The sequence below is a fragment of the Aspergillus udagawae genome (genome assembly GCF_001078395.1).
Source record: "Aspergillus udagawae IFM 46973 DNA, scaffold_4, whole genome shotgun sequence".
NCBI lineage: Eukaryota > Fungi > Ascomycota > Eurotiomycetes > Eurotiales > Aspergillaceae > Aspergillus > Aspergillus udagawae.
In genome coordinates, this window is record NW_025091267.1 from 192,368 (window position 1) to 213,821 (window position 21,454).

General features: G+C 51.4%; 8 protein-coding genes across 8 annotated transcripts; 4 read left to right on the forward strand and 4 right to left on the reverse strand.

Annotated features, from left to right (window-relative positions):
- Positions 1-1,204: 1,204 nt before the first annotated feature.
- Aud_005432 (uncharacterized protein) lies at positions 1,205-2,551 on the forward strand (the record flags this gene model as incomplete). Its single annotated transcript, XM_043290362.1, has 1 exon — positions 1,205-2,551. One exon carries the CDS (start codon positions 1,205-1,207, stop codon positions 2,549-2,551), a length of 1,347 nt encoding a protein of 448 aa, XP_043146297.1.
- A 2,817-nt stretch (positions 2,552-5,368) lies between these two features.
- On the reverse strand, positions 5,369-6,718 carry Aud_005433 (uncharacterized protein; the record flags this gene model as incomplete). The annotated part of the gene is made up of 1 exon (XM_043290363.1): positions 5,369-6,718. The coding sequence occupies one exon, from the start codon at positions 6,716-6,718 to the stop codon at positions 5,369-5,371; it is 1,350 nt and encodes a 449-aa protein (XP_043146298.1).
- A 1,265-nt stretch (positions 6,719-7,983) lies between these two features.
- Aud_005434 (Zn(II)2Cys6 transcription factor) lies at positions 7,984-9,804 on the forward strand (the record flags this gene model as incomplete). The annotated part of the gene is made up of 1 exon (XM_043290364.1): positions 7,984-9,804. The coding sequence occupies one exon, from the start codon at positions 7,984-7,986 to the stop codon at positions 9,802-9,804; it is 1,821 nt and encodes a 606-aa protein (XP_043146299.1).
- A 595-nt stretch (positions 9,805-10,399) lies between these two features.
- aguA (alpha-glucuronidase) lies at positions 10,400-12,922 on the reverse strand (the record flags this gene model as incomplete). The annotated part of the gene is made up of 1 exon (XM_043290365.1): positions 10,400-12,922. One exon carries the CDS (start codon positions 12,920-12,922, stop codon positions 10,400-10,402), a length of 2,523 nt encoding a protein of 840 aa, XP_043146300.1.
- Positions 12,923-13,638: 716 nt separating this feature from the next.
- Aud_005436 (transcription factor domain-containing protein) lies at positions 13,639-15,939 on the forward strand (the record flags this gene model as incomplete). The annotated part of the gene is made up of 8 exons (XM_043290366.1): positions 13,639-13,689; positions 13,746-13,769; positions 13,816-13,934; positions 13,988-14,373; positions 14,423-14,718; positions 14,764-15,198; positions 15,245-15,480; positions 15,525-15,939. The coding sequence occupies 8 exons, from the start codon at positions 13,639-13,641 to the stop codon at positions 15,937-15,939; spliced, it is 1,962 nt and encodes a 653-aa protein (XP_043146301.1).
- A 61-nt stretch (positions 15,940-16,000) lies between these two features.
- Positions 16,001-17,517, reverse strand: erg4A (c-24(28) sterol reductase; the record flags this gene model as incomplete). The annotated part of the gene is made up of 4 exons (XM_043290367.1): positions 16,001-16,012; positions 16,061-16,278; positions 16,326-16,657; positions 16,709-17,517. 4 exons carry the CDS (start codon positions 17,515-17,517, stop codon positions 16,001-16,003), a joined length of 1,371 nt encoding a protein of 456 aa, XP_043146302.1.
- Positions 17,518-18,397: 880 nt separating this feature from the next.
- Positions 18,398-19,372, forward strand: Aud_005438 (SDR family NAD(P)-dependent oxidoreductase; the record flags this gene model as incomplete). The annotated part of the gene is made up of 5 exons (XM_043290368.1): positions 18,398-18,807; positions 18,856-18,968; positions 19,021-19,043; positions 19,087-19,139; positions 19,183-19,372. The coding sequence occupies 5 exons, from the start codon at positions 18,398-18,400 to the stop codon at positions 19,370-19,372; spliced, it is 789 nt and encodes a 262-aa protein (XP_043146303.1).
- A 73-nt stretch (positions 19,373-19,445) lies between these two features.
- Positions 19,446-20,792, reverse strand: Aud_005439 (alkene reductase; the record flags this gene model as incomplete). Its single annotated transcript, XM_043290369.1, has 3 exons — positions 19,446-19,781; positions 19,836-20,471; positions 20,535-20,792. The coding sequence occupies 3 exons, from the start codon at positions 20,790-20,792 to the stop codon at positions 19,446-19,448; spliced, it is 1,230 nt and encodes a 409-aa protein (XP_043146304.1).
- Positions 20,793-21,454: the final 662 nt, after the last annotated feature.

Genomic DNA, 21,454 nt, shown 5'->3' on the forward strand with positions numbered 1-21,454 from the left:
AATGTGAAATCTGTATTCTAGGTATCTGATAGTCGTGCTTGCCTTTTACCTACGGCCAGAAACCCCGGAGAATATCCTGTTTCTATAACCTCGCCCCATAATTTCATGTATTGTCACACACGAATTGGCCCATAAAATGCCACTTTCATAAGTACTCTTGATGTTGAATATACACAAAAAGCATTCGCTGGCTGGACGCTAGTCTATAGTAACGATATCGGCTCTACCACTTTTTTCGCCCTAGCCTACCGCCCATGCCTCAACCACATAATTATATTACAATACTATATTAAAATACTGTGCTATGGGCGAAATGCAAGGTATGGTACCTACTATTCAGCCTTGGAATAATCCGGATTTACCCCAATTACAGCAGTAAACCAAGACCAAGGGAGATGAGGCTGCAGACGAAAACTATCCGCCGGACTGACTCTTCCCAGCTTAGTTAAATCTCTCGGATAGGGGCTGATTAATCCATTTACGAAGTAGAGTCATTAAGGCACTCCACAGGAAATGCAGGTGAAGGACTCTTACCATGGTCAGATATTTCAGATATAAGTTTCGCCATTATTTTGCAGCTAAAGGGGCAGGTACAGCAATTTTCCAATATGCTTATTCACCCAGTATGATAGCCATTTAGGGAGGGGCCAGCGTAGGAGGAGGCTTCTGACAAGGCTTGAGGAGCTCGACACTGCATTTCTCTGGCCGGATGGTCAGGAATGTTACGGGAATGATCTACTTCAGAATCAACTTGACCTCTAAGTTCGTCGCCGTCAGTAAAGGCGTCTTGGACCGTAACCTTGAATGGTGTGCTTACCAACGTTGTCAAGCTGCAAAATAACACCCCCAAAGGTACCACCAGCCGGATTGTAATGCCTTGCTCCAAATGGAACCATCCTTCCAAAATCTTTCGACAACTAGACTAGTTGACCAAGATTGCGCCAGAGGCGAAACAGCCATACCATACCTCGGCGGTAGCGGGCATCAGGCTGCTGCCTAATCTCTCTAGAATTAACCAATCTGGTCAACGATCGATGTGGGGGGGTTGCAGCCCCTCTCAATCCAGCACTCATTCCCAAAATAACATCTTGTAGGGCTGAGAAATCATTTTTCGCAATTCAGAACATCCCCTAAATATTCCGTTTCCTCGGTGTCTGCAGCCTTGGAGCTTCGGTTTGCGGAAACAGACCACGCCTCTCGACTAATGGAGGCGACCCAAGAAGCATCAATCCTGGCAACGATTCGAAGTTTATCGGCGAATTATCGAGCCCAAGGTCGTCAAGAAGAAGCGGAAGAAGTGCAGAATGCACTAGAGGAAGCGGGGAAACGGTCCTCCATCGACTGTATCACAGTCGTGGGACTGCTCCACGACCTGGTCGTTACTTATCTCAAACATGGCCGATGGAAGGCAGCAGAAGACCTCGGGAAGATTGTGGTGGAAACGCGAACGAGTCTGTTTGGCGAGGAACATCCTTCAACCATGACCGCTATGGCTAACTTGGCATCCGCCCACTGGGGCCAGGGCCATTGGAGTGACGCTGCTGCCCTGGGTTCACGAGTGGTGGATATGAGGAAAAAGCTTTTGGGAGAGGAGAACCCACAGACCCTGACATCAATGACGAACCTGGCTTCAATCTATAACAGCCAAGGCCGATGGAAGGCAGCGGAGGAGCTAGAGATACAGGTCTTGGAGGCAAAGAGGAGAACACTCGGGGAGGAACATCCGTCGACCTTGAGCTCGATGGGAAATTTGGCCACCGTATATGGTAACCTGGGTCGATACAGCGAAGCCGAAGAGCTCGGAAAGCAGGTGATCAAGGTCAGTAGCGAGGTTCTTGGTGCGTCCCACGAGTCCACAATCACGTGGAAGTCAAACTTGGCCTCAATCTACCGCGATCAAGGTCGACTGGACGACGCAGAAGCCTTGGAATTGAAGGTTATGGAAGAAAGGACCGCGAGCCAGGGACCCGACCACCCGCTTACTTTGACAGCGATGGCAAACCTCGCATCGACCTATCGAGATCAATGCCAATGGGCTGACGCAGCAGGTCTTGAGAAGCAGGTAGTGGAGACGAGCAGGAGAACCCTTGGCAACAACCATCCCCAAACCCTAATGTCGTTATGCAATCTCTCCTTAACGTACCGTGGTCTAGGCTTGTTAACTTATGCTGAGGATCTTGGGATCGAGGCTTGGACAACCATGAAAGGGATGCTTGGTGAACAAGACCCACTCACGCTCATAGCTATGTCTAACCTAGCATTGACATATCACAGCCAGGGACGGTTGAACGACGCTGAGAGTCTGACGCTGGAAGCGTTGGAAAAGATGCAGAATACCCTTGGCTCTGACCATCCTCATACACTCTCGGCAATGGCAAATCTTGTAAGCATATATGAGAGCCAAGGAAGATGGGAGGCTGCGGAGAAGCTCAATGAGCAAGTTGTCAGAAGGAGGAGGAGTACACTGGGTGACCAGCATCCGCATACACGTGCTTCAATGGAAGATCTACTGAGGATCTACCAGGTCAATATTGCGGACGGGGTAGCATAATTTCCATGAGTACGGGTGTATCAGAGTTTGATCCCGCTTGTGATATGTTGTTATACAAATCACATCATCCTGTAGTCCTGTACCAGACAGCTGGATGTTAGGAGTGGATGCTGGCCACCACCCCTAGTACCATGGTTGGAAGTAGATTGAGGATAACATAGAGAAATTTGTGTGCTTCTTCATCTTGAGGTTGATCCTACAGAAGTTCCTCCTTGGAAATTGAGGAAAATGGATGGGGCGTTATGACATATATACCCTTAGTAGTTGCTTCTACTATGTTTTGCTCAGCCACACTTGGCAATCCCACATGTACATGTAATCTGTAAGCAAGCAGATCATGCAACTGAGCTGATCAACTAATCATATTATCAGAAAGGAAGGGGTTTTCAAGCCCTAAAATATGATTTTATATTACTAAAACTAGCTATTCTGGCATTGCAGATATTGCATTCACCTATATTCTAGAATATAGCAGTCGTTACAGCATGGGGGCGCCTGTCAGAGGCATTATTCTGTATCTACTGCCTGCTCTATAGGGATAGTTAAAATAGCTTTATTAGCCTAATCCCTGCATTAAAAGAACTCCTGGGCTTCCTAGGTAGAGAATCCTTCTGCAGTTTTTGTCTGTCTCCTAGATAGACTGGTCGTGGGTTGGGTAACACCAACTAGTGAAAATCCTGCTCATGCTCTCTATCTACATCCAAGTTAGGCCTGCATAAAGTAGTAATATAGGTTACTAGGCGTATCGTTAAGGTATAAAGTAAATGGATACTGCTCGAAAGTGCGAAGCCTGTGTGCATGAACCAGATGAGATTACCATTAGTGGGAGGAGATCATGGAGCCTTTAATATAGGTAAACAGTTACAGACTGTTCCTACAATATTGTAGTTCCTTCATTAGTCAGAAACCACTGCGACGGTATAAGGAACAATGCCCATGAAACTGATTTGTTAAACCTATAATAGAACTATTGTGGTTCAGAGCTGTTACAAAGCAAATGGTAATCCCACTTAATCCCAGTCCAGAGCAGTATAAATACATCAACCGAAAAGAATATGTCCTTAACTGGCCCTTCCAACTCAGTCCTTATTATGGAGATGGCAGTGTCACGCCCTATAGACTAAGCTGAAGTTCAGTTGTCACCTTTACGGTATATGAAGGAGCACAAAAGGCTTCAAAACTTTTCTGAAGGCAGACGCAAAGCAAGCAAATTCGAAACCAGGGTCACCATATAGAAAAGATATAACCTCGTAAATAAAGCAAATTATGTGCATACCAATCTCTGCTTGCGTATCAACATGAACCCTGTACGGTAGTAAATGCGGTGTCGCAGCCTTCAAACGTCACAGTTTCAGTAAAGGTGCAACTAGTGCTATCTGGCTTAATGTCTTTAGTCCAGTTCGGGTTTGGACAGGTTGCAGCAGCCTTAAATTGGTTGTCTGACGGCTCAGTAACTTGAAGCGAAGGGATGTTCACACAGCCATTTCTAGCATTTGCGGTGACAGCACGGGAAGGTACAGTGACGGGCTGGCTCTTGACATCGACTGTATTACCGCCTTTATTAGTGCAGGTGACGGTAGCGGTACAACTGGCTGTCAATAGGACGTTGGCATTAGTGTGACCAACGCCGCAAATCTGAAAAGCACCGCATGAGATGTGGTTGCCGGAACATGAGCATTGCGCAGTGCCTGATTGGATGTGTGCGCCGGAAGGTCCGCATTGGGCGGCGGCCAAGCCCAGGTAGATAGCAATCAACAGCACCTGTTTGGATAGCATGATGGAGCAAGATATGCTGATATACCTCCGCTGAAAAATCTTGATAGAGAGAAGGATCTTGGATTAACAGAGTTTGTAGTGCGAGGTTCTGTACTTTCATGAGAATGAGGTGAGTTGTTACTTTATATAGCCTGTCTTGAAAGTCTAATGGAAAGCCAGTCTAGAACCATGAGTACCATCGGATCCGGAATCAAAGCATCATTGGCCGACGCGAAGCTTATTTTATGGGAGGCGAATCAGCGTAACCTATCATCCCAGCTGTGGGCAGGTCGAGACACAAGAATCACCAGATGTGGCGCCAACTCAATTTTTTTTTATGATTTTCCTTCGGCTTTCTTACTAGACGCCAAATCTTCATCTACGCGTCATCGTCGCCCTTTGTCTAACTTCAGATATCACGTTGACTATTTCATGAAGTCTCGGCCGCGCACTATTCCATCAAATGACCTCCATCGACAACCGTCATCGAAATATGGCGATAGATTGTTGGTCCGACATCAGACGATCTTAAACTCAGTTTCCTACATCACGGTATTGGTAGTGGCGGTCCATAATCAAATGGTCATCGCACTAGTGGTTTCACGGAAATAACACTTGAGTTTTCAGGCGGTACCCTACCCTGCTATTCAAATCGTCGGGACGCTTCTGATGGGCGCATTCACCATTGGTGTGGTGAGCAATCTGTACAGTCAGCTGTGGCACGGACACAGCCATCCTCCCTGCTATCTTTGTGTTGATTCCCTCAGGGCTGGCCGCGTCAGGGTCACCGATCACTGGCGTAGCATCTAGCTGATCAGATTTGGCATAATATCGCCAGCCACATGAGCACCTCCGCAGCCGTTCGGGACTATCGACCAATGCGTCTGTGTGGGCACTGGGGATTGGGATGGTATAGGTGGTATTGGCATTACAGCTGCAGAGTTTATGGCTATGTTGGTGATGTATCCGTATAGCAAGTGAAGGAGCGGCTCGTTCAGTTTTTTAGCATCCTTGTGTAGATTATGTTCTATATGTATGTATGGACTGGCCTGCCAGTTCCGTCTATGAGTGATAATCAGTCCAGATGATCTCTCCGAGCAACTCCAGCAGATATCGCTCGCGGTACACGAGAATCCTCATCCCGTCGTCTTGTAGAAAGTACCGACACTCGTCTAGCATTCGGGTTTGCTCCCCTTCCAGGAATGCCATGAGGTCCTTGGGCGCAATCTGAATGCCTTGAGTAGACACATCAACCATGAACAGACGATGATCCTTCCATCTTCTGAGCAGCCGCTCGCAAAAGACGTCAAACATTTCGTTCCGCACGATGAAATCCATCAGCGAATCCAGCGTGCCGCCGTCAATCAGCTCCGGCAATCTCCCCTGCAAATCTATAGTCTTTGCCAACTCACCCGCTACCTCTCCTCCCTCTTCATCCTCCTTCTCACCCCCATCCCCTTCCCTGACACTCTGAGTGTATAGAGGCCGATCATACCCCAATCTCACCCTCCAGAACCAATTCGAAGCAATTACCACCCCAACACACGGTACCAAAACCACATACCCCCACCACATCTTCGCCGTAACCATGCTCGCCATCCCGGCCACCAACCCATTCAACCCGTTCATAGCCCCATGCCACTGCAACATCCTGTATCGGGTCGTCACTCTCCTCCGTTCTCTCTCACCCAGCGGCGCATGCCCAGCCGCACCAGCAACAGCGCGCACCCTTCGCTCCAGCCTCCACACCAAATACGCAGACGACACCGCATTCACCACCCCAAAGACGGCCGCCGGCGCATTCCCCACAAACCCGCTCAGCAAATTCGAGGCTTCAAAGACCGTCCGGTTATCGCCAAAGATGGCCATAATCGTGCCCGTGCCGACGAGTAGTGCGCCAGCGCCAAGCAATACGTCCATGAGAATGCGATCCATAAGCTCGGTTAGGAGTTCACGCGTGTTAACGCCTAGAATGCCCTCCCTCTCCTTTTCCCTTTTCTCCGGGCGGGCGGTGGTGGCTTGTTGATGGGATCTCAGGGCCTTCCGCTCAGATAGTAGCAGAAGGACATTCGCATAGCTCAGAGCGAAATCCCACACGGCGAAGATGGTCATTAGCAGCGCGATGGGGCCAAATATTCCCATACAGATCTTTGCGTGTGTGGGCACGGGGACCTCATTCCAGACGTTAGCGGCAAAGTCGCCTGCGTTGGCGAGCTCGAGGTAGCCGACGCTGGCGAGGAGGCTGTTTTTGTATTGAGATGTGGAGGATGAGAGGTGGAGGCGCTCATTCTTCAGCGTTAGCGTTACTGTTGGTGGTGGTTGTGTTAGCGTTGATGTTGACGATGTTGTTGCTGTAGGGTGGGAAATGGAAGAGGTCTTAAGTTCGGGCTCTGACGCGGACGTTGATGCCATTGCTCTTGATATGGCATCGTTAGATGGAGGTTGGAGAGCAAGGAATCGATCGGAAAAGAAGAGGAGTGTGGGACTCTTGGGATGTCACTGGGGAAAAGCCAGTACTTATGGACCCGCTTCCATTCTGTGCTGAGACAAAAGCTCTTGGCGTCGCCCTGTAGGGCTGAAGCCTATATTCTTTCCCCACGGATCATGTGCTACCCTGCGGGAATATCGTCTAGGATAATATAAGTGTACTCTGGTTGACCCCGGTGGATTTGTTAGTATGTTTTTTATTCACACGCTATACAGGGATCATGTAATCGGTGTATTGGTTTCTGGCCAATATCTTGCTCCTGATCTGCTGAAAGTTAAGACTTCTACCTAGCAGAGCAGGCAGTCATTTATTCAGAAAACCTCATTGACTATTATGGGATAGTTGCGGTCCCGCTGTACTAACAAAACCACCGAAGTATATTTATTGTTATATAAATAGTAGGTGAGATATGCCAAGCGAACGTCCCTGGGTCTGCTCTTGATAATATTTATTTTTACCTCCAGTGATAGCCCTTCTCGGGTACTGTGTACTAGAGCTTGGCTCTGATATTTTAGCCATTTATGCTGGTTCCTTGCGACGGCCACATAATGTGAAACTTTTAATTAATGAAGATCTTCTCAGTAAGGAGATAGTAAAGTTGCCCTTGGAGCTTATTATAATTATCAACTAGGGTTGGCGCAATTCAGCTTACTTTTTGCCTTCTGTCAAAGGCTCATCTTTAAGCCTGAGGTCACGATGTCTGACGAAAGAGACCTCCAGAGAAAATGTATTTCTCTGACTTCTTGGACTGGCATCTTAGAAGCTTACAGATCCTGAGCTCGCGTGTTACTCAAATCATGTGAAGCAGAGATGCTGATGAAATAACTGGCTACCAGGGCAGTATTCAGTAATGCCAGACATGATGAAAAATTGCAGTTAAAGAGGGACTGGAGGGAACACCATGCTTGAGCATATGCCTGAGGCATACACTTATCACTCACATGACCCAGGCAGGACAACTTGGTGTGGCTGTCCATATCCGGACTAGGTTGTTTTTAACGCTGCTGACTCATCGTACCGTGGCAATTTAGGCCTTGGGGTTCAGGCAGCAAACCAGTCGCCGATTTGATCCCCGAAATCCCTGAAATGGAGGTGAAGCTTTCTTTGTTCCTCCTCTACACTGCACCGGTGATATTATTTATGCCTCAGATATGATACTTCTGATACCAGGGGATGCAGATAGCTCAAGATGAGCGACAGAAGAAGAAGAACGGCCTCTCCACAAGGCACTGCTCTGCGTCCCTCTCCTCTGGCCTGCACAGAGTGCCGCAAACACCACATCAAATGCGACGCTAAAAAGCCTTCGTGTTCCCGGTGCTTGGATGCCCGTCTGCCGTGCAACTATCTCCCATCGCGAAGGGGCGGCAGACGCAAACCCCGTAGCAGCCTGCTTCAGCCTCTGCAGGGAGTCACTTCGGACTTCCCAGGCATGGTGTATCAGACCCCACTGTCGGAACCAGCGGGTGGGAATCCAACCGCAGGCCCATCCAGCCCCCCTGTTACCGGTAAAGAGGTTTCATCAATTGACTCAAGGAACTCACCGCAGAATGTACAACCTGCGCTACCAGATTCTCGGTTGGTACGTCTTTACTATGAGCACTTCCACAATGCGCATCCAATTCTGGTTCCGGCCTCCTCATATGAGGAGCGGAATTATCCCAGTTTTCTCCAGCATGTGGTGCGATTCATCGGTAGTCATTACTCGCTGCAGGTCTCTGGCGACCCTTTCAAGGATGCTGCGACGATGCAACTGAGCCACGCTGGCGATCGAACGCCCTGTATGGTCCAAGCTTTGTTGTTGTATTCCATCTTTCTGTGTGCGCGAGGTGAGTGCAGCGAGGCAGAGAGAGCATTCTCCCAAGCGACCGATATCGCCCTGGAACTGGGAATGTTCCGTCGAGATTTTGCGACCACGTTCTCCAACGGAAACGAAATCGAAGCGGAAAGTTTACGGCGGACCTGGTGGGAGTTGTTCATTGTCGACGTGTTCATGGCGGCGCGACCACCGAAGGTCGTCCTTCGCTGCGGCAACGTGCCTTACGACGTCCCTCTGCCTTGTGAGGAGTATGTCTACGCCAATCGAAAGGAGATTCCACCTCCGGCGACCTTCAAGGCGTTTAAGATGCGCGTGTTTCTAGAAGAAGATGAAGATGGTCGTTTTTCGCGATATTCATCGTTCAGTTATCGCATCGAAGCAGCACTCATCCTGGCCCGCGTGCTCGTGTTGAACAGTCTGCCCGAGACGCACCGCGACCATCTGCAGGCCGTGGAGAATGCGCTCATCAGCTGGACGAACCATCTGCCAAGTCACAAGGTCGACATAGTTGATATGTACGGAAACGTCGACGAGATGCTTTTCCAGGCACACACGACCATCCATTACGCCGCAATGCTGCTCCACCTTCCACGCAGCAATTTGCGCCTCGAGTTCCCTGACCTCCACGTTCCCATCTGCCCGACCGCTCCTCTGCGTCTATCACCATCTTGCACCCGACACGTCCACGATGTGAAAGCAACAGAAGCCTCGAAGCAACTCTCTAATCTTCTATCCATGCGCCCGAGCGCACAGGGATACAGCCCGCTGATCGTGTCCCCGCTCGTCCTCTGTGGCATGGTTCAGCTGGCAACCAGCCGCATCCACTCCCCAGAGTGTCTAGACCATCACTGCAACCGCGTGGTGCTCGTGCTGGGATGCTTAAAAGTCCTAAGCTCTAGCTGGCCTCTGGCGCGCCAGGCCCAGCAGCATCTTCGACGTGCAGCGGCTGACTCGTTTACCTCCTGGATCGAATCGCAGCATCCCCAGGGAGCGGCCGGTCTGCCTCCTGCATCAAGGAATGACGCTTACAAAGATTCCGCGGCCGACCAGAATGCCTGGTACAATGCAGGCGGTCAAGGGATGAACGGGGATGTTCAGTCGCTCTTCTCGCCCGGCTTGCTCTCGGCGTATATTGACCCCACGTGCAGTGACCCCTTGTTGCTGAATACAATGTCGGAGTTTGACATGACATGATTGTCATTGATACGGCTTTCGTCGGCATCTTAAGCTTCCAGAGCATATACAGATGCAATCACGAATGGTTTGATTTCTTTCGATACGTATACATGAGGACCAGCGTGCTGAGGCGGTTGTCAAGAAGGAACTTCGTATGGTATCGGGTGGGTAGATGGCCAATCTCATAGCATACCGCACCAGCACATCCTTGTTCCGTCGACTTTCATCGGCTCTCAATATTCGCGGTACCTTCTGCATCACCTGTCTAAATAAAGGTGTGGTCACATAGTGTGGTACCAACGCGCGAGCGTCCGCGTCCAGCACACGGCAAGCGTTCGTTCCAATAGGGTGGCATACGCAAGCCCTAACGGATACATATCGCCCCCCATGTGTCGTTGTCGCCGTGATTGATACTCTCGCGGGCCTAGGGGGTGTAGATCGCTCTGAATGGCTATTCGTACGCAATGTCTATACTTGTCCCTCTTATGAATGTCTCACTTCAGACCACCGGCTATCGGGACGACTATTCTACCTGCTCGGCCACCGGCCTGATGATCCTATAATATCCATAGAATCCAAATTCAGTTTCTATCACTAATGTACCTAAGCCCACTTAATCTACAATTCCTCGTGGCAGCAATACCACATAGTCCAGCGGCGCCGGTTCCACTCCATCCGGCTTACCTACAATCTTCAGCCGATCCCCCTTGTGGATCTTCACGTCCCGGAAGGTAATGCGTGTAGCCGAGTGTCCGTCCAGATAGATCGAAGGCGTATGGCTCAGCACATCCTCGTTGTTCCCTTGCCATTGTCCCACAACGCCATCGTTCAGATACACCGTCCATTGAGACTTGCCCCCGTATATATCATAGTAGTTGATGCCCAAATCATACGTGCCTGTCTTGAAATCAAGTTTAGCAGTAGCTGTTCCCATGGTGGAGTTCGATGCAGTGACAATAGCAGTGAAGTTGGACGCAGTCTCGAACAGACTAACGGCATACGGCACGTAACCATCGAGCTGCATGTCTTCCGCTTCGACACGCCAGGGGTGGTGTCCCACTCGCTGCTTCTCGTCGGCGATCCCCGAGAGATTATAGTAGAAGTTGTTGATAGCGTCCCGCCAGACGATAGAATGCCCGGCTTGGTAGATGAGGCGGGTGAGGACGTGCTGGTAGCGCTCCGCGTCGATGCGTTTCTCGAGCGACTCCCACTGCGAGACGAAGGTCTGGGCCGTCTCGGCGCCGGCGTAGTGCGCGTCGTAGAAGTGCTGGATGACGGTTTTGCCGGAGTGCAGACGCTGGGTGTAGTTCACGTGGTGGAACCAGAGCATCAGGTTATCGGGTGTGGTCTCGATATTCTCGTACATCGCGGCAACTTCCGCGGGGTACTGGCCCGAGAACTTTGTTCCATTCTTAACGGTGCGGTCCATTCCAATGGATAGGTGATCCGCGCGAGTCCACTGGCCCCAACCGTTGCCGTCCTGGGAGGCTGGTTTGGGCCCGTAATGTGTGTACAGGATGTCTGTCAGCGTCTGGATGCCGAGGTTCCCAGAGTAGTTCTCATACGCAGGCCAGGACTCCATTGACATTTGCGTAAGGGTATCGAGTACGCGGCGATCCAAGCCAAACGTGAGGCGGATCCAGTCCTGCAGGATGTGCTCCGAATCCAGTGTTGGCTCCCAGGCCAGTCGGCCATACGAGTATAGATTTGACATGGCGAGATGACTACCAAGCCAGGTAGTGTTGGTCCCGACATTGACAACTGCCGCCCAGCCGCCCAGGGGTCGGCCAAACCGCTGTCCTGAGATGATGTCTCGCACTGGTGAGGGTTTGTGGTCGACACGAAGATCGAATCCGAGAATTGTCTGCCAAAGCGGGGGCAAATACACAAGATGTGATTGTTGTCCGAGATACTCTTGCGTCACTTGCAATTCGATTGCCGTGTTGGTCTTGTACAGGTTGGCGAACAGAGGCGAGGCAGGCTCACGGACCTGGAAGTCGATTGGCCCATACTTGATCTGTACTACCACATTCTCGTCGAATTTGCCATCCAGTGGCTTGAAAAAGTCAACTGCGGCGTTCGCGCGGTCATTGTACCAGTTGTCTTCGCTGATATGGTGGTCGTACACAAAGGCACGGAACATGACCACGCCACCGTGCGACTTGAGGGCGCGTGCGAACATGTTGGCTCCGTCGGCGAGGGTGCGATTGTATGTGGTTGGACCGGGCTGGCCTTCCGAGTTGGCTTTAACCAGATAGCCGGCCATATCCGGGATGCGCGCGTAGAGCTGATCCGTGACGTTACCCCACCAAGCGACGACGGAGGAGTCGAAGGGATCATAGGTGCTGAGACCGCCTAGAGTCGAGGGAGACGCGAAATTGAGTGAGATGCCAACGCGGATCCCATAAGGACGGAAGATATCGGCGATGCGAGCCAAGCCATCCATATTCGACGGCATGAGAAGTGACGCATTCGCATTGACATTGTTAACGATGATGCCGTTGATGCGTACCGAAGCCAGCAGACGAGCATACTGTTTGACACGAGAGAGGTCCTGACGAATCACGCCATCCTTGAAAAAGATGGAAGGTCCACCGTAGCCTCGCTCAATGCTACCGTCCATGTTGTCCCACTGATTCACCCAGCGGATGGGCGCGTGCGGACTGGTCGCGTACGAGACCTCTGAGAAATTGCCTTGCGCCAGCATGGAAAGGTACTCGTATGTACCGTACAAGGCCCCTCGCTCACTCTGGCCAACGATCTGTACTGATTTGCCTCTGATGCTGAGCCAGAAACCGTCGACGTCGAGTTCCGGAACGTGGCCGCCGGTATTGCAGGCCCGACGATACGACTCGACCGTGCCAACGACGATTGAAGAATCCGTCGAGCAGCCGGTGGACTTGACGGAAGCCTGTTTTCCGAGGATCTGGTGCAGACCATCTTGGAGTTCCTGTCCAGCGACATATACCGGGCTCGATTTTGTAGAATTGAGCGTCACAATCTGGGACGGGATGGCACGCTGGCAACGTCCATTGCAGGGAACGGATGCATACCGTAGCCAGCCATCGAGTCCATTCTCTGCGGCCGCGATGCCGATGGAGGATAAGAGCGCAAATATAGGAATGCCGCTCCGCATTTTGACGGCTTTTGCGTAGGATGATCGGCTCCGGTGGGCCAGGGGTCAGCTCTGCATTTAAAGGGCTCGACCACATAACACTGTGGCGCTACAGTCCTATCCAGCTACTGCTACTTTTGCCATTGAAGCCAATTTTGAATTCAGGCTATACGCAAAATGCGGGGAAACGCTGATCTTCAGGGGAGAATTTGTCTTCCGCCTGGTGGTGTACCGGCATTTTAACTCTGACACCATATCTCTGCGCTCTGCTTGTTTACGGCGGAACGCCATCAGTCACGTAGCATTTCGATCTCTGGGGTATCTCAAACCAGGCAAAACAGTAGCGACGAAAATGAGGAAAATGACAAGGAGCTATCTTGCGAGGAATGCGGAGTTTGGATGTGGGGGACAAAACAAGAAGCGGAGATTTCTCCGGTCATGATTAATGGATTAGCCTAATTCTGACAATGTCCCTCCGTTGACGCATTGACTGGGATCCACAGATACGAGATAATTTCCAGTAAAGGGATCATCGTTATTATCACTGTCGTCGACGAGAAGTGATCGAAGGACAGGACGAAAGGAGAGAAGCTGGGGATCCGCTAGAAGGATGAGTCAGCAGCCACAACAGATTCCCGAATTTCCTCACGTGTGTCGCGCCATCATTTCGTCGCACCGAATGGGATCATCTTGCGAGCGAGCGTTGATATGAAATCATCAAAAATAAGGTTGTGCTCATGACAGACAGGACCAACTCGGGAGTTCGCAACTCATTTCGAGCCCGCGCGGTACGTTTCGAACCCCCACAGGCAGATTAGGATAGCTCTAATCTGGACCGGCACAGTGCGATAATTGCCGACAGAGAAAGGTAATCGATATTCCTTCATTTGGCACAGCAGGTCTAACCGACATAGATCAAATGCAATAAAGCCATTCCATGCTCCAGTTGCGGCGCTCTTGGAATCCCATGTCGGGCGAATGGTGTCACTGTGAGCACTCCAGAACCGCCGCAAAGGACTGTCTCTGGACAATAGTATGAAATACCAAAAGCTTCGTGGCCTAATGACATATTGATATTTTATTCAGTGAAGAGAAAATCGATGCACTACAAGAGCAACTAGCAGCCATTCAAAACACTCTGCAGCAGATTACCCAGTCTCCCACTACCCCCTCAGTACCTCAATCCACTCATCCTGCAGCCGTGGACATCCCGTCTACTCCCTCTGCGCCTCTTTTTGAAGGTCAATCCTCCTTCAATAACGAGGTTATCATTGCCAGGGATGCAGCTCTCTCGGCTGTTGCAACATCGCAGCCAGGAAGAGTGGACGCCCATGTTTCAGCACTCCTGTCTTCCCTTAGGAGCAGTCTCGACCGGCAGCAGGGATCGCCCACGGTTATCGGGCCACTTTCGCAGTCGAAGGTTGAACTTTTACCTCAAGAGTTTGTCGTTACTCTGATTAAAAAAGTCAAAGGTATTCTGACTTCCCGGTTGATTACCTGTCTTGCTGACCCAGTTAAAAGTGCAACCGCCCTTCTTCTTGGCCACTCATTCATGGAGAGACGTGCGCCAGATTGAGGCATTGTGTCATGCGATCTATTTCCCAGTAGATCCTATCCCCGCGGGCTCTCTGACTCTTCTGCATGGATTGTTATACTACATTATCCGTGACTATCTCCATGAGGAGTGCTCGGATCTTGCACGCTTTGACCTTGCAGCGTACGCCGGGTTCTGCGAGCGGCAATTCCTGGCTGGGCTGAAAAGCTACGAGATGATGTGCGATCCGACCCTTCAGAAAGTCCAGGCTCTGCTCATCGGGGTATGTGTTTTCCGATTCTACCGAACGCAACTAATCCATGTTCAGATAATCAAAGCCCAAGAAGAGTCTGATCTCCAGCTTTGCTGGACCTACCTCGCTTTGGCCTTCAATATGTGTCAAAGCATGGGTCTCCACCGAAGTGCCGCCCTGAAACACGATCCCGTTGCGGTCGCTGAGGCTAAGCGCCATGCCTTCTGGTCACTGTACACCATTGACAAGAATCTCTCGCTGAATCTTGGATTGGCTTCTCATTTCCAGAACCATGACATCGATGCAGAGTTTTTCGCACCTTCGGACAACCCGCAGTACCGCCCCTGGGACCTGATGACTCTCACCACGATTGACTTCGCCACTTTACAGGGGCGCATCTACGATCGGCTCTACTCGACTTCGGCGACTCAGGCCACTGAATCAGAAAGATTGAAATCAATAGAAGAGCTATCGAATGACTTGATGCTGGTTCGCGAACGCCTTCTGGGGGTAAGTGCCTTGATCGTTGATTTGTACTTTTACCAACCTTGGCCAGATCGATGTGAGCCAAGGACTCTATGCGGAGTCGCTTCACGGGATGGCTGCCTGCGCGGATTTCATCACACACTCCGTCATGACTGTAATCCTTCGGGCGCAGACGAGAGCCAGTGATGCCATGGCCATCACGTCTCAATGCTACGAGGCGGCGATGCGAGCCCTGCAGAGTCACCTTGAGTGCTTTACGTATTTTCGCAACCGGAAGACCCATAAGCAAACTGAATATGTCAATTGGTATGCCATATGCACCCTCACTTGAGAACGTACTAATGGAATAGGATTCTATTGTATCCATCATTCACCCCATTTGTCATTGTCTTCATACATGCCATCACGACGGCGAGCACATTCGATCTGGCGTTGTTGCAGGACACTGTTCAGTCCTTGGAACTATTCAAGGGACTCTCCCGTGGCTCGGATCGTCTTTACACGATCTGCGCGGCTTTCTCCAGGACGGCTCGGATTCTTGTAGACTCGGAAGAAACACTGGAAGGTCTCACCCAACACCGGGACGGGTCGCTTGTCATGCCGGCTCTAGACAGCAACATCGCTCTACCCAACGTTGAGTGGCCGGAAAATGCGTTTGACTCGCACATGAACAGCACTGACATCTCCATGTTCCTCAATGATTTCATCGGGGCACATCGTTCCGTGATGGATATATTAAACTCTGACTACATGAATGAGACTTGACCGCAACTATCTAGTCTATCGTACAAACTCAATGTTTCTCCTTCTAGTCTACAGCGATGCATCAAATGACGTACTAAATTGGTCAGCTCATCCTTTGTCAAGCATATCAGCAGAAACTTACTGGGATAAAGAGATAAGGGACCCGACGCTCATACTCCATCCAAGCCTCTCCATAGCGCTCCCGGCAGCGCATGATATCCCGCCTCGCGCGATGGATAATCATGACGGTGAAGAAGCAAGAATAGAACCAGGGAAACGGCGAGTTGAACCCTGTAATGAGGCCCCAGGAAATAGCGAAGAACACGTCGCATGTATAATGCACCTTGCGCGCCATGCCATCTGCCCACGTTAGCTGTGTAACCTGCGCCTGGCGAGAATGCACTTACACCATCCGCTGCATAGGATCGAATCGCCCGTCTTTGTCGGAATGCGCTGGGGATTTTCGACGTACTTCCAGGGCAACTGGGGAAACGACTTGCGGTCGACGTTGAAGCCACGTTCTTGGGCGCGGAAAAAGTTCTTCTGGCTGTTGCAGGTATCCCACACCCAATACACAAACAAGTATGCAACGGCCCACACAGCCAGAACCCAGGGGTTCCAGTGGTAAGTGGATGGGTCATGGGTGGCCAGATACAGAGTGCAGTGGCAGTAGCTCATGGGGACGCCGGCCAAATTCCAAAAGATGAGCATGAACCCCCACTTTTCATAGTACATGTCCCTGTCCAAATCAGTATGAGTTCCATGTGCCCACGGAGGAAGGCAAACGAACCAGCTGGTCATGATCAACTCCTCGCCCTTGGCGCAGGCGTTGGCGTACAGGGAATGGGCCATGAGCAAGAAGAGCACCTCCCCAGAGACGAAGCCGTACTCCTCAAACTGCTTCAAGGCCGTTCCCAGCGTCAACAGGAATAGGATGAACCACGGAATGCGGACCTCGAAGAACATCTTGAAATCCAACCAGCCAAACAGCCGCGGGTTTAGCTCCGCGCCCATGAAGAAGTCATAGACATGCGAGCCCGTCATGCGGTGCTGCGCTCCCCGCGCCAGAGCAGAGATGTATGCCACTATCGACACGAGGAATCCCGAGCAGATAGCGACAGACATCAAGGGTCCGAACTCATCAATGAGGGTGTACAGCTTGAATATACCGGTGAAGTGTAACGCCAACGCGGTGCCGATAGTGACATACCACGACGACACGGCAGAGCAGTAATACTGCAGCTGTTTCCCATCGAGATGGGGTAACCGTTTCCCCTTGCCGTATACGCCCGGGAGGTACAGGTACGCGGCTCCTTCGCAGATGAGAAAGGTCCAGTAAATCGTCCAGGCTTTGCGGGTGGGATAGGCATGGGTGTATGCGAGGCTGACGAGGTGCGAGAGAAACTCTGCCCAGGACTGTCCTTCCTCGGGGGTGGGGGGGCGGCCATCGTAGAGGATAGCACCGATGTACATGTAGTACATCAGCAACGGGAAGCCGATCATGAGCAGGGCCACGCCGGGGGCGCCGCCGAACTCGAATTCAACTTTTGTATCCGACGGGGAGGCATTATCGGGGCTTTTCTGGTCTTTTGCTGCCATTTTGCTCTCTATGGTCTATTGTACTCCAAAGTCAATAACTTATTCACCGAAGTAAGGAGTAGGAGCACTTACCATTGTTCGTTCGCACAATTGAAGCCACGTATAATCGCACGGGGAAGCAAGTTTGACTTATATCCCCTTGCAAACGAGCAATCCCTAGACACAATAATGCTATCAAACAATCTAGGACTTCATCCGCGATGTTCACGGTCACCACGGCTCCCGCGGAGACCGCGGAAAACGCGGAAAACGCGCCGACCACGGTTCGAGGATCTTTTGCATCGAAGTATCTGTGGTATCAGTGTTGGCTAGTAATATTATGGATTAAGAATAATATTTAAATTGGACCCGACCAGATTGAGGATTCTGGCGCTTAGTCGGTTGTGCAGTATGGTTCCATGTCTCGTGAACTCGGACGTACAAGCCTCATTTCCCCATCGACGGCAAATATATACATAGGTTCGGAGAGTACAACAGAGCAATCTCACGCTGTGCTTACGACCGTTGTTTTCGTAACATGACAATCTTTCACGTCTATTAACGTCTAGAAGTCCATATTCTCAGCCCTGAGTCGTCCATTGGCTTTAAGAGTGATGTTGCTGCCCCTTTGAGATGCACCCACACAAGGCTGCCTGGGTTATAAACCAGGACCATCAGACCACCTCAACCAGTTAACAATAAGCACGAGGAGCAAATAGCAAATATATTCATCAAGCCCAAGGTAGACATCAGCCGAAAAAGAAATCGGAGAAAGCAAGCAAGAATAAAGGTAGTCGACGTTCCTTGCCGTACTTACCCCGCTTACCCCGTCTCTAAATAACGTCATCCCATCCATGCCTTAGAACCATCCTCCCCAACTGCACCGCAAATAGACAGAACCATGGCGCATCAAGTACAAGGAACCGCATTCATCACAGGCGGCGCATCAGGCATCGGGGAAGCCACCGCGCACGTCCTCGCAAAGAACGGGATTAGCGCGCTCGCACTGCTAGACGTCAACCCGGTACTACTCGAAGAGACGAAAAAGCAATTGTTGTCTGAGTATGCACAGCTTCGCGTCGCTGTCTTCCAAGTCGACGTCAGGGACGAGGGAGCCGTCGAGGATGCCGTGCGGAAGACGGCGGAGGAATTCGGACAGATCGATATTGGGGTGAACGCTGCGGGCATCAGTGGCAAGCCGGGCCTATCGCATGATACGGAGCTGTCGGACTGGCAGAGGGTGATTGATATCAATCAGACGGGGTTGTGGGTCTGTCAGCGGGCGTTGATCCGGCAGATGTTGAAGCAGGAGTATGTGTTTGCTTGTGAGCCTGAGTACGAGCACGGCTGAGGAGTTAGGTCTCGAGGAGCGCGCGAAGGACGCGGCACGATTGTCAATATCGCGTCGATGTATGGGGTTAGGGCGCCGTCGGGGGGAATTGCGATTGCGCCTTATGTGGCTGCGAAACATGGTGCGTTTCGTTGGGATTTGTTGCTCTGGATTGTACTAACGAGGACGGATAGCTGTTGTCGGGCTGACCAAGATGGTAATCATTCTGAGTGGGATTGGGAACGAAGCTGACGTAGTAGGATGCCAAATTGTATGCCGCAGAGGGTATTCGCATCAACGCCATATGTCCCGGGTATGCAGTCTCCCTGGATATTGGTGCTCTACTAACGATACAGATTTGTGGAAACGCCTATGATAAGACGGTCGATAGAATCCGGCGCGCTCGACTCGCAGGTGGCGATGATTCCCCTGGGACGTCCTGCGATGGCGGACGAGATTGCCAACGTGATTCTATTTCTCGCTTCGCCCATGAGCAGCTACATGTGTGGAGAAGCAATGGTGGTAGACGGAGGATTGACAGCATAATACCTTCGTCGGCAATTATCGTGAGCAACAAAAGCTTAGATCAAACCGCTATATACATCTCATCTATGCACGCCTAAGCAGAAGCAGTAGCCGGGGGATAATCCACATAACATTTGGCATTATCCTCAAACGGACCGTAGAACCGCGAACGATCGTACGGCGTAAAAGGAATGTCCTTCCTCAACCGCTCGACAAGATCCGGGTTACTGGTGAAGTAACGACCGTACAGCAGCGCGTCGTACCGGCCTTCCTCCAGCACGCCCCAAGAGTTACTCAGGTCCCAGCCTCCGGCCGAGAAGAAGGGAGTAGTTCCAAAAATCTTGCGGAAGCTGCTCAGGTCGACGTCGGACAGCCCCCAGCTGCGGAGGAAGTTGTCCTTTTCCTCGTAGCTGAAGATTTGCTCATAGCGCTGGCACAGAGTTAGGGCTGTGACGGATCAGGGTTGTATTGCAGGAAAACTCACCGGCTCAATGAAACTGACGTACGACAGATTTGGATGCGCCTTTTTCAGCGATTCGCACAGGAAGGTCCAGGTTTCCACTCGCTGCTCGCCGCGTGCCTGGTTGAACAACCCAAATGGCGAGAGCCGAATAGCCAGATTCTCCTCGCCCACCGTGGCCGTCAACTCATCCATGAGCTCGAGGACAAACCGACAGCGCTTCTCTGGCGAGCCACCGTACTCATCTGTGCGCTTGTTGACGTTCGAGCTCAGAAACTGCTCGGGCAGATACCCATTGCCCGCGTGCAGCTCGACGCCATCGAAGCCAATCTCCATGGCCGTCTTGGCGGCATTGCAGTAGTCGCGGATGGTCTGCTTCAGATGCGGGATGGTCAGCTCGATGGGCGGATGGTCCGCGTACCGCACCGGCTCGGTGGATCCCACAGGAGGATGGGAGTAGCATTCGGTCGGCGAGTCCCAGACTGTGGCGGAGGCGGAGACAGCAGGCGAGCCTGTCATCTGGGGGATGGTGGCGCGGCCAGCGTGCCACAGCTGGCAGTAGATGTAGCCGCCTTGTTCGTGCACGGCGTCGACGACCCTCTTCCAGCCGGCGGCCTGTTCAGGGGTCCACAGACCGGGGACACCGGGCATGCCATTGCTCTGTAAGGGTCAGGGTCAGGGTCAGGGTCAGTTGTACTTTGGCGGACTCAAAAAGGTACAAACCTCCAACGACGGCGGAACACCCTCAGAGATGATCAATCCGCCTGGGGTTGCGCGCTGGCGATAGTACTGGACCATGAGGTCGCCCGGATACCAGATACGATTGGGCTGCTCCGGGGTGCTGGTGGGATTGAGCGGAACGCCCCGGTTGCGCGTCATGGGAGCATGGACCACCCGGTGAGAGAGGCGAATCCTGCCGTTTGCGATCTCCAGGGGCTGGAAGAGCATCGAGTCTTCGCCATCGAGCTTGCGGATCGTCATTCTAATGGTACTTGCTAGAGGTCCGTGACAACGAATGATAAACAGTGGCTCTGCAAAGGTGGATCGATGGCTTGATGATCTGTAGCTTTACCACGGAAGGCGAACCCTGGACTGGTCTGAAAGGGAAATTTGAAGAATCCGTTGAAGGATTGATAATAGGATTTATGGTGGAGATGCAATGGAGGACATAGAGGCCATAACTCGGGAGCAGCATGGAGATTGTGCCCCTCGCCCAGTTCCCCTGAAACGCAGACCATTTTGATGAACTAATCGTTTTCCAGATACGTCTTAGACCCGAACACAACACCAATTGACAGAATGACAGGAAAAAGCGAATTGTCCAACCACAGCGTTAGGGATGGGACGGATGGAGCGCCAGGTGGGCTGGTCTCGCTCGGTCTCTCCACCCATGGCTCCGCAGCCATTTTTAAATCCTTCTGCTGAACATCACGAGGAGGCAAATAGCTTGATAAAATAAAGGTTTCAGGCCAATCAATTGGAATTAGAATTGCAGTAGACTTTGCCTGGTCAATGGACGAAGATCATCAAGTTCGGCATACGTGTCGCCTGCCGTCGAGTTTGATAACCAACACACACGAGCACGATCAAATGGTGATCAATACGCCTATTCAACTAGTCTGTGTCTGCTAACACAAGGAAAT